The sequence below is a fragment of the Pseudorca crassidens genome, chromosome X (genome assembly GCF_039906515.1).
Source record: "Pseudorca crassidens isolate mPseCra1 chromosome X, mPseCra1.hap1, whole genome shotgun sequence".
Lineage (NCBI taxonomy): Eukaryota > Metazoa > Chordata > Mammalia > Artiodactyla > Delphinidae > Pseudorca > Pseudorca crassidens.
Window position 1 is genome coordinate 72,076,825 of NC_090317.1, and position 12,511 is coordinate 72,089,335.

Genomic DNA, 12,511 nt, shown 5'->3' on the forward strand with positions numbered 1-12,511 from the left:
AAGACTAATAAATTTGATCAGCCTATGAGTGAGTGCTCAGTACCCTGAGGTCTACTAATGGGACTTCAATAAAAGAGCAATTTCTGGTAACAGCATATGTGGCCCAGAGCTTCCTCCCAAGTCCTGAGGGTGCCATGGTGAGCTACGTACCAGAGAAAGGGTTATCTCCTTCTTCATCACTCCCAGCATCTTCCTCATCATCTTCTCCTTCAGACATAAGCAAATCCTCATACAGGACACTGGCTTGAGGCTGTTGCACAGTTCCCTCCTCTTCATCTACAAGATCACCATCTGCATCTTCACCTTCCTAAATGAGACCAGTTGAGGATCAAAGTCCCATTAATCGACCAAGTAAAAGACCAGAAGCCACCACCAGCCGCACCCCCCTTGCTGCCTTACAAGAAGTTACATAATTTTGGTGGATAGATTTGTTTAGCTGGTTCTTACAAGTCAGATTGGGCCTCACTATGGAGACCTTCTGATAGCGCCTGGGGATTTGGCCTGTCCTGTACTACTGGGGCTCCTACCATATAAGGGTATAATGTAATCATGAGCTTTCTGTAAGCATACTCACTGGGGCTGGAGTCTTAGGTTTCCCATCCTCCTCATCATCATACCCTTCAATATCTACATCAGAGTCTTCCTCGCCCAGCCTACCTCGGCCCTGGCGCATCTGAGTAAGGAACACAAATAGCACATCATTGAGGGACGTGCCAGTAGGAGGAGTTAACCGAGGGCTCTCACTCAGGACCGATGCTCCTCCCTGATATCCCAGCCAACCCCACAGCTAGTGGGGGCTGTTTACACAGCTCAAGGCATGTGCATTTTCCCCCATTCATTCTTTGGAAATCACAGGTAGGGTTAAAAGAAAGAAAAACAAAAACCCAAAGAACAGGAAGGCCTTGGTCTACTATTACTGTATCATCACAAGGAGACTCCTCCTTTCTAAACCAAGCTTTCCCTAGCTTGTGTTGGACTCTGGGACAGAAAAACCCTCCTGGATTTTGCACTCTCCAGTGGAACCCTGACTGAGATCAGCTGATAAGATTTCTGGATTCAGATCAGGAGTATCTGCTGATACCTCAAGAAAAGGCCAACTTAAAAAACTTAATTTTAAGAATAACTTTAATTTAGATAACTCATATACAGTAAAGTAGCAGGGCAATTATTTTGAACTCTGTCTCTGAATGCAGTTGGTCTTTCTAGTCACCTGTCAGGCTGCTGTGATGCCTCACACATTTTTCACACTTGTACCTTCCCTTAAGTTCTGCTGTGCCTGACTCTGCCCATGGTGACAGATAGAAGACAATGCCAGTCATGCGACCTGCCACCGTCCCACCTTGAAATCACATTTCCAGGCCTTAATTCCCAGGGCCAAGGAGTCCAATCATCATCCTTGACACATGTCCACACACCACCACCATCACTCCCCCACCCCCTACCCCCAAGCACACTACCAATCTCACAAAGAGAAAAAGAATATCCTACCTGTGTCACCTGCTTTTCTGGAGTGGCAGTGGGAATATCCAGGACAGACATATTGCTCTCATCTTGAAATACAGAGGCATCTCGAGACATACTGAGGGATGTGTTGGTATCATACAAGTCAGGAGGCTGTGGCACAAATCATACAACTTAGCTTCTATTTAGTAAAGGGAGCAAGAAATACAGAGAACTCCCCTTTAGAGCATTCACTGCAGAAAAAGGTCATGCAGAACAATCCATTTAAAGAGAAAACATAGTTTTGACATAGTTTTATGGACAGATTTTTGGGTATCTCACAAATGTTGCTCATTCTAGCAGAGAGGCATCTGATGTATATGATCAGAAGCCTGAAGCAGAAAAGCATCAAAGCTATGGGACAATTCTATGTCCTAACAGCCTTTATGGTCAATAACCTAATTTCTTCTAAGCCTTGTCTTATTGTTTTTAGGCCCAGGGCTTTATACCAGTGCCATTTAGATTGTTTGGTTTAGAGACATCTAATAGAAAATGGGATAAAGAAATTTCAGTTCCAACCAGAGCATGGAATGGGGTAAGAGCTTATGAGCTCACCAGAGGATGCTACGAGGCAAAATGGCATGGTGAAAAACCATGGGCTTTGGAGTAAACGGCCCTGGGTTTGAGTCCTGGCTCTACCATTTGCTAGCTGAGTAACTTTAACAAATTACTTAATTTCTCTAAGCCTTGATTTCCTCAACTGTGAAACACGGATGATAATGTCTACCTCACAAGGTTGTTTGGGAGAATTAAGAGATATGTATATGCTCCTTACCCAATGCTTGGTAGTCAACAAATTATAACTTCCTTCCTTCTTCCCTCTCCTGAAGAGAACAGGGGTTTAACAAACCGTCTAATTCAGTGAAAGGAGGGCAGGAGGGACTAAAAAAGAACAGGCTGGAAAAGTAGGAAAGCATTCTCTAAAAAGCTGGCTGAGGGTAGAAATATTATGTGGCTATTAAAAATGTTTTCAAAGACTATTTAATGAAATAAAATGCTCATGATATAATGTGAAGCAAAAACAAGACAAGATCATAATGACCAATTTCACTTTAAAAATATGTCTATAGGGCTTCGCTGGTGGCACAGTGGTTGAGAGTCCGCCTGCCGATGCAGGGGACACAGGTTCGTGCCCCGGTCCGGGAAGATCCCACATGCCGCGGAGCAGCTGGGCCCGTGAGCCATGGCCGCTGAGCCTGCACGTCCGGAGCCTGTGCTCCGCAACGGGAGAGGCCACAACAGTAAGAGGACCACATACCGCAAAAAAAAAAAAATGTGTCTATAAACGCACACGTACACGCATCACAGATTTGAAACACGCCAAAATGTTCACAGTGGTTGGTTCTTTCTGACTGGTGGACTTGATTTTAAGTAACTTATTTATTCTGTATATTTTCCAATGTGTCCCAATGAACATGTTACTTTTATCGACAAAAAACCCACATGTGTTACTTTGCTGTTGGTTTTGTTGTTGTTGTTTTTAAAGTAAACAAGGCTGATTGGGAACAGGGTTTTGGAGAAAGAGAGGCAAAACAGAATTCAAAGCATTACACTGCAAATAAACTAGTTGTGGAACAAAAGAAGAGAAAATCAGGGAATGAAACGCTATGTGGGAAAATGTAAAGCAAGCAATTTTAGAGAAAGTGTTAAGCTGAATGTATGGTGCAATATAAGCTGGGTAGAAATAGTTGAGTGAAAATACATTATTGATTACCACCATTTAGAGCTGGAAGTAAAGTAAGATTACTGTCATGTTTCTACACAACAAAATTGTATTATGACAGGTTAAACTTACACAAACACACTTTAATAGCATTTGGGTTTGAGAGTAGTTATGAGTAAGGACAATCACTCATGCGCATCTTCCTCAGGTTTAGAAATAATGCACTGGGCTTTCTAATTTAAAACGTGTATATATGAGTGAAGGCAATGATCAGAGAGTGAACTGGAATAATGAAGAGGCAATACCTACACCCTACTCCTCATAGGAGATCCTCTTAACTGCACAAAACAACAGCTACTGCTCCGGAGGAAGAACAGTTGCCAGGTTTTCCTCCACCATTTGAGATAGTGTGGGAGGGGAAGGGAAGAAAGGAAGATGGCTTCTGGGTCTAAGGGTCTGACTCACCAAAGGGCTAGCCTTAGGCTGTCACAGAGCAGAGCAAACACGCCACTCAGTAGTTAGACTCTCCTGGGGAATGATGGCTAAAACCCAGGCTTTAACTTACCACAAAGGGTCTTGTGGAAGCTGTGGGCCTATTAGCAAATAGGACCTTCCTGGGCAACATCACTCACCCAAGCCCCCTTGACCCAATCTGCCCACACACTCTAAGAGCCTTTCCTTGTTCTGGGCCTGGAAGACGTATCTTAGGGCTCTTTATACTTGGCCCCTCAGTGGCCTAGGTTTTGGGGTGAAAGAGAGAGTAAAAGATAGGTAAGGAGAGTGCATGAATGAGATACAGACAGCAATTATCCAACAGAGATCACACAGGTTGCATTATTAGTTCAGAGTGAAACCTGAGCAGAATGGAAAAACGTTTTCCAGTGGGAATTGGGAGAAATATGCATTAGAATATTTGGTTAAATTTGAAAGGGCCTCTGAGAACCCTGTAGGTGACTTTCATACAGATAAGGAAATAAACATTTCCTGAATGTCTACTATGTGCTGGGCAAATGACCTTGTTTAATGTTTGCAACAACCTTGAAAAGTACATTTTAGAGAAACGGAAACTGGATTAGAGGGGTTAAGTTAACTTCCCAAGTTCACAAAGCTAGATAGCAGCAGAGCTAAGACTCAAACCCAGGACTGTTTTATACCAACCTTCACGTACTTTCCACTTTACCATAGTGCCTCCAATACAGTTATATTCTGGTAAGTCTTATTATTCAAATATACCAGCCCTCTAAGAGTATAGTATAGATGAAAGAGACTCTTAGTACATTCAAGGGTCAGATCAGAAAGAATAAAAATTTCTTATTAATCTTGCTCTCTAGTCTTTCACATGAAAATTGAAGAACATTATAAAACATTACCTGTCTTCATTTATGGGGAGAGCGAGTCAATCCAGGAAAATGGGTGACATCTGAGCTACACTGAGATATCTCAGAAGGAATGAGTAATCAGGCATCTATAAGGCACAGGAACAATGTGGCCCATGTCTATACTCTAGGGATGTCCTAGAACCCCAATGCATGAGGCAAGGGAGCCCCAGAGACTCAAGAGAATGCCTCTGGCCATGGTCGTCAGGAATCTGGTATTCCTAAATACTGCCTAAACAACTAAGATCCCACCCCGTTCATTCATCCCATATCTGTCTCTTCTGGATTCAACAAGGCTACCAAGACCCACGGCCCTCACTCACCTTAGCCTTTGAGAAGACAAGAAAGCACACGAAAGGCATATGAAGAGGAAGGACAGAGAAGAAGGGTATCTCAGTAAATACATCTGTTAACATGCTCCCAAGTTCCCAAACCAAAAAGAAAACTGTAAGAGGAGGCTTCTAGTCCTCAGACTCACCTGAGGTGTGTAAGGCCCTGGGGTCATTGGGTCCAAGCTTTCTAACTCTGCTTCCTCCAAAGCTGCTTCTTTAGCTGTGCAAATATCCTTCTCAAGTTGAGTCAAATGCTCATCATACTGAGAAATAAAGAAAATTAGTGAATTCATTCAACATTTGTTTTAGACACTGGGGATACAAAAGTTGTAAAAAGAGCAAATGAAAATCCCTGTCTTCGAAGAGCTTCTATTCTAGTGGCAGGACACATATGGTAATTAAAGTAAATAATTACATAGTTTATTAAAAACATTTAGTGCTAGGTAAGAAAATAAAGCAGGGAAGGAACTAAGGGATGTGGGCTGAGGTTTGGGGTGGGATATTACATTTTAAAACAGGATAGGCAGAGAAGGCCTCCTCATCACTCTAGGGAACAAAGGGATTCCAGAAAGCTAGATCCTAAGGGGACCTCCTCTTTACCACTTACCTCAGTCAATGTCTGGTAACAGACGTTCACAATCTCCTGAGCAGTCTTGGTATACTGACTTTCAGGCCCTAAAAATGAAAAGAGAATGCCATTACCTTTGCAGACTTCAGTTCCAGAAATTTACATTCTGTCACCAGCGGTAGTGTCCCATTACCCTAGATCCAAAGAATCATGCTTCAGCTTTAACTTGGACTCTTGCTCTACTTTTGGAGGTAGAAAATTTCAAACACATACAAAAACAGAGACACTAATAAAATGAACTCCCATGTAGCCATTACTCAATGTCAATGATTATCAATACATGGTCAGCCCTGTTTCATTTACACCAACTTTGACACTTCCCAAATTATTCTGAAGCAAATTGCAGCATTTCATTTCATCCATAAATTGTTCAGTATGTGTCTTTAAGGACTCTAAAAAAATAACTATGTATGATACTATAATGGTAGATACTTGTCACTGTACATCTGTCAAAACCCACAGAATGTACAATACCCAGAGTGAACCCTAATGTAAACTATGGACTTTGGGTGATAATGATGTGTCAACGTAGGTTCACTGATTTTAACAAATGTACCACCTTAGTGGGGGAGGCTGATAACAGGGGAAGCTCAGCATGTGTAGGGGCACAGGGTATATGGGGACTCTGTACCTTCTGCTCAATTTTGCTCTAAACTGCTCTAAAAAATAAAGTCTATTTTAAAAAAAAACAAACAACTGTATTACACCTAAAATAGTTAACAATAATTCTTTAATATTATTAAACAGCCAGTCAACATTCAAATTTCCCCAACTGTTTTACAAATGTTCTTTTACATTTGATTTTTTGGAATCATAATCCAAATAAGGTCCACACACTGCATCTGACTGATGTAAGACACTTTAATCTATTAGGTGATTCTTAACCAAACTACACAGCTCCCCATACAGTTTTTGTCACAAGTTGCAAACTGGTGGCTTGCAGGTCAATCCAATTTTATTTGGCTCACAAAAAAATCAGTTCAGGTGGTGATCGTTTCATAATGTGCAGAAATGTCAAATCATTGTATTGTACACCTAGAACTAACATATTGTTGTAGGTCAATTATACTTCAATTAAAAAAAATCACTTCAGTTTGTGAAAATGGATTGAGCTGTGCACTCATAATATATATACTTTTCTGTATGTAAACTATACCTCAATAAAAAGTTAAAAAAAATCTTAGTTGGCAACATTCAACAATCAAGAGATTTCATATAAAAACCCAAATGTCTGGCTTCTCTTAAAAAAGTAAAAGATGTGGCAACACAGGGTTAACATTCTCATAATGCACCGATGGGCTGGATCTGAGTAGCAGCTGTCCCTTTTAGATAAGGCATGTGTTTCCCAGGTTACCTTGGTCCCTACCAGGGCTGCTTAATTCATTTACGCCCGGACCCTGAAGGCATCTGAGTTTTTACTCCCTGCCTTAATTGCTTTATAATATTCTTTAATATACTGTTCATTCACCTAATCATTCATAAAACATTTTTGAGTACCTTCTAGGTGCCAGGCACTAGACACAGAAAGGAGTAAGATATAGACCATATCCTCAAGAAGTTATGGTCTAGCACAGTGAGATAGACTATAAACAAATGGGGCAATACAATGCAGTGAAAAAATCTATACAGGGCTCAGTAGAGGCATAGAGGAGGAAGTAGCCAATTTGGGGATGTAAGAAGGAAAGCAGAATTAGGAAAGGCTTCTCAGAGGAGGTGATGCTTGAATTAAATGTACTATTTATCAGGACGTAAAGGATAAAAAATATACCACAAGTGAAGTTTTCGTGCCGTAACTACTCTATCGCAAGCTATTATACAAATAAATAAGTCTCCTTCAGTTAAAATCTCTCACAAGCATAGGTCATCTGTTCTTTTATTTATTTATTTATTTATGGCTGCGCTGGGTCTTCGTTGCTGCATGCGGGCTTTCTCTAGCTGCGGTGAGCGGGGGGCTGCTCTCTTCGTTGCGGTGCGCAGGCTTCTCATTGCCGTGGCTTCTCTTGCTGCGGAGCACGAGCTCTAGGCGCGCGGCTTCAGTAATTGTGGCACTCGGGCTTAGTAGCTGTGGCTTGTGGGCTCTAGAGCACAGGCTCAGTAGTTGTGGCGCACAGGCTTAGTTGCTCCGCGGCATGTGGGATCTTCCTGGACCAGGGCATGAACCCGTGTCCCCTGCATTGGCAGGCGGATTCTTAACCACTGAGCCACGAGGGAAGTCCCAGGTCATCTATTCTTTATAAAAGATAAGTAAAGCTGTGTCCTCACACAAGCTGACTGTGCCAAACACAAACCAGAAAGAAAACGCAGTCAACCAAAAGATATTCAGGACATGTATAAAGACAGCCAGAGCTGGCTCACAGTCAAGAACAGTCTGAGTGATAAGAAGACCGAAGCTGAAGTTTCTGAGTTCTAATCTTCTAGGGCCACCAGTAGGTTGGGTCCTCAAAGTACTGATGGACACAGACTGCAAAAGTTATCAGACAAGCTTTCATGTTGATAGAAATGCATGATGTTAGAGAAAACAGGCTGCATACAGGTTAGAGCCCTCCTTCACCAGGCCAGTACATCAGCTTATTGCAGTATCCTGGCTCTTATACCTACCTACCTGACTCATCCCTCAAACTCCAGCCTATAGAATAAGAATTCAGCTCTTCAGTTTTGAAACCTAAACATACACCAACGCTTTCAATATTTCAGTGCTCTCATAATACAAGGAAAAATTAGTTTATACATTTGCAAAGTTTTCTCTTAAACCATTTAAAAAATGTGACCTCGGGCTTCCCTGGTGGCGCAGTGGTTGGGAGTCCGCCTGCCAGTTCAGGGGACATGGGTTCGTGCCCCGGTCTGGGAAGATCCCACATGCCGCGGAGCAGCTGGGCCCATGAGCCATGGCCGCTGAGCCTGCACGTCCGGAGCCTGGGCTCCGCAATGGGAGAGGTCACAACAGTGAGATGCCCGCGTACCGTAAAAAAAAAAAAAAGATGTTACCTCTTCATCACCCATTTTCTTTGCAACACACAACTCTAAAGAAATACCCACGGGCTTCCCTGGTGGCGCAGTGGCTAAGAATCCGCCTGCCAATTCAGGGGACACAGGTTCGAGCCCTGGTCTGGGAAGATCCCACATGCCACGGAGCAATGAAGCCCGTGCGCCTAGAGCCCGTGCTCCATAACAAGAGAAGCCACCACAAAGAGAAGCCCACGCACCACAACAAAGAGCAACCCCTGCTCGCTGCAACTAGAGAGAGCCTGTATGCAGCAACGAAGACCCAATGCAGCCAAAGATAGATAAATAAATAAATTTGTATTAAGAAAACCCTAAAAAAGTAAAATAAATACCCACTAATAAAACCCCCAGAATATAAAAAAATACACTTACTTATATAGCTGACATACTTCTCTGTGTGTTTTGATTACTAGCTGTGTCTGTTCTCAGTTTCTGACAGTCCATGCTCTCAAGAGCTACAAGGGTTTCAGCTATTTAACTCTATTATAACTCTATTATTAACTCTATTATATGCAAAGTGGCGCTGAAGTATAATATTTTGGATCAAAGATGGTGGTGGAGTTGGCAAACCACTGTTAACATCACCAAAAACGGATAAAAATACAGATATTTTCTTAACCCTACCTATACCAGAAATTTGTTTGTTCATTTATTTATTTATTTATGGCTGCACTGGGTCTTCGTTGCTGCACACGGGTGGTGAGTGGGGGCTACTCTTTGTTGTGGTGCATGGGCTTCTCATTGCGGTGGCTTCTCCTTGCGGAGCATGGGCTCTAGGCGTGCAGACTTCAGTAGTTGTGGCACGCGGGCTTAGTAGTTGTGGTGCACGGGCTTAGCTGCTCCATGGCAAGTGGGGTCTTCCTGGACCAGGGCTTGAACCTATGTCCCCTGCATTTGCAGGCGGATTCTCAACCACTGTGCCACCAGTTAAGTCCCTACACCAGAAATTCTTGAATGGAGTGATAATGAGTGAGATCCATGAACCCCTCAAACTGTAAACAGAATTCTGTATATAATACATATTTTTCTGAGTAGAAGATCCATAGTTTTCCATCAGATTCTCAAAGGGGTCCATAACCATCTCCATAATGCTAAAAATATTGCTCTATATTCTGCAGCAATCAGGTGCTTACCAAAAGTAGGATGATCAGGGCTTCCCTGGGCGCAATGGTTGAGAATCCACCTGCCAATGCAGGGGACACGGGTTCAAGCCCCGGTCCAGGAAGACCCCACGTGCCGCGGAGCAGCTAAGCCCGTGCGCCACAACCACTGAGCCTGTGCTCTAGAGCTTGCGAGCCACAACTACTGAGCCCACGTGCCACAACTACTGAAGCTTGCGTGCCTAGAACCTGTGCTCCGCAATGAGAAGCCACTGCAATGAGAAGTCCGCACACCGCAATGAAGAGTAGCCCCCGCTCGCTGCAACTAGAGAAAGCCCATGCACAGCAACGAAGACTCAACGCAGCCAAAAATAAATAAATAAACAAATAAAAGTAGGATGATCAGCTTTAAGTTTCTCAGCTTAGGAAGAGAAGAGTCATCCAGTGAAAAGACATACACAGACAACAGGGCCTCTGCGGGAATAATAAAGATACTGTGGCTATTGTGGGGAAAAAGAGGAGGCAGAAACTGAATTCCAATTTCCCGGTCTCTAAAGGATTACTATACAGAAAATCAGAATTTATGAAGAGTAATTTCCAGGATGACATGAAAATGAATGTGAAAGATAAAACTGTCTATGAATTATCACTGTGCCCTACAGGAGAACAAGTGACCCATTTGCAAAACGAAATGTTTTTCTGAATAATTTTGTTTTTCTTCTCACTCCTTATCTAGTAAATCATGGCAAAGCAACTGCAAATATCTAAGAAATATATTTATATTTATACTTTGCCTCATTCATAAGGATTGGCAGTAGCCTACAGAATCACATGTAATTCAAATCAAATGTCCTTAAATAGTGATAATTCCAATGACAGCTTTGGAAAGTTGATATTCCACCAAAATCAAAGAAAATTCCTTTTGTCATTTCTAAGTTAATTTTCCTCTTTAGTAATGTCAGGAGAAGAGAAGAAAGTTGCAAGCTTTGTGGTTCTAGTTAGAGAGGGAAAACAAGTATTATTGCTATCTAAAAGGTTTCAGAGAAAAATACCAGTTGAGTTGGTGAGCAGTCCTATGCAACCAAGAGAAGAGGGTTTGTGATCACTCCTAAGCTCCTATTTCCTTTGAGAACATTTCCACAAATACTAAAAATAACCTTCCTCCTAAGAAGATGAACACTGTGCCAAAACAAGCATAAATTATTATCCTGACGGTGAACAGTGTGGGGGATATGCATGTGTTGCAATGTGAATCATTAACATTAAAAAATAAAATCTCAGTAGCAGTAGAAAGCTTAAAAAAAATCAGTGCCAGATTTAAAAAGAAAAAAAGGAAAAATGTGCACAGCTAATTCCTAAAGAAACTAGAATTACTAAATTCAATTATGCATAGTCCACAGATCCCAAAAAAGATGAGCTTGGGCTCTCCTAATTCTTAGATATTTATCTCAAACTAGGTCCAGAAAAGGTAAAAAGAGAAGTGAATCTAACCTTTCAGACTGTAGCTAGGCTCTTTACATTAGGTATGATGTAGATCAAATGCAAATTAAGATGTTTAGTTTCCAAGATAAGAGGTTTGAGCTCTCAAACCATTGTAACAGAACTTTACTCAGAATCTGGATTAGAAACTCAAGAAGCTAGAAAATCCAGAGGGGAACTGGGGTAATAAATCTCACTGGGCATGGGTAGGATTTACATTCAGGACCTACCTCATTAAAAGTCCCAAAGAACGTTAAAATACTTTTTTCCCCCAAATGGACCATTCCATTTAGCAACTTAAAAACTACACATATAGCCTTAGCTAAACACACTCATCTCATATTTCTACAATTAGAAAAACAACAATATAGACAATTCAAAACACCTTTTCTTGTAGAATAAAATTTATAACAGCCTAACTCTTCATTTTTAAGTACTTACTGGAAGCCAGGTATAGTGCTAGGCTCTGATGATACGAAGATACAAAAATAAAAAACAGAACAAAACAACAAAAAACAAGAGATAAGTCCTTGTCCTTGATGCCCTTTCACGGCTTCATGGAAGATAAATATACACAAATTCATAATTTCAACAACATACCAAGCACTAAGGGATCACAGAGAAAGTAGCAACTGTGTCAGAGAATGAGGCAGTGTTAAAGGACACTTCTTTGAAACTGTTTTCATCAGGTCAACAGTGATATGCTAATTGCCAAATCCACTCAACATTTTTCAGACTCAATCCTAGAAGTGCTATGTTACATACGCAATTGACGTTCACTTCTTTTCCTTGAAATTCTCCAAGCCCGAGCTTCTACTGCACCACACTTCACTTTTTCTGGGTACTCCATCTCTCTCTTTGACCGTTAGTTCATTCAACAGATATTTACCGAGTGTTTACTATGTGCCAAGAATTATCCTACACACTGGGGAGGATATGAGACAGACATGGTTCCTGCCTCCATGGAGCTTAGAGCAATCACTTATTAGATTTAGGCCATTTTTCTTTCTGTGCCCATTTTTCTTTCTATACTCTTCACCTAACTCTACATGATGCCAACTGTAATAGCTTATATAGAATAAACACGGGGAAGTTAACATTGATTTATATCCTTCATGGTAATAAGGTTTTTTGTTTTGTTTCTCCTGGCACCACAGAAAATACACTGCCTTGACAATACATTATAGAAACTCCCAGGCTGACAGAAAGCCTATTTTTCTATATCTCCTTTTTCTTTTAATAAATAATAATTTTTATTTTCCCAAATGCTGTTTTTGGAAATGTGGGCTTTGTTGTAGCCTTAACACTTTCTGGTGCATATTTGTTTTCTAGCATATTATAATATCTCACTCACCATAAGTACAGGACTTTCAGTGAGATGATGCCTTGTAACAGATTGCTATATCACTATTTACTAGCTCAATACAGTA

At 41.4% G+C, this 12,511-nt stretch overlaps 1 protein-coding gene across 13 annotated transcripts in view; it reads right to left on the reverse strand.

Annotated features, from left to right (window-relative positions):
• The window catches only part of TAF1 (TATA-box binding protein associated factor 1), a 111,048-nt gene that overhangs the window by 25,353 nt on the left and 73,184 nt on the right, over positions 1-12,511 (reverse strand). For 10 of the 13 annotated variants that reach the window (XR_010939694.1, XR_010939692.1, XR_010939693.1 and 7 more), the window contains exons 33-37: positions 5,479-5,546; positions 5,018-5,134; positions 1,489-1,614; positions 575-673; positions 151-307 (exon numbers count right to left, since the gene is read on the reverse strand). Coding sequence is in view for 5 of the 13 variants with exons in the window: in XM_067722230.1 (XP_067578331.1) it covers positions 151-307; positions 575-673; positions 1,489-1,614; positions 5,018-5,134; positions 5,479-5,546 (567 nt within the window). In the remaining 8 variants the exon portion in view is untranslated. Of the gene's footprint in view, positions 1-150; positions 308-574; positions 674-1,488; positions 1,615-5,017; positions 5,135-5,478; positions 5,547-6,248; positions 7,961-12,511 lie in introns of those variants that run through there. The other 3 variants (XR_010939697.1, XR_010939696.1, XM_067722232.1) reach the window with 2 other exon arrangements.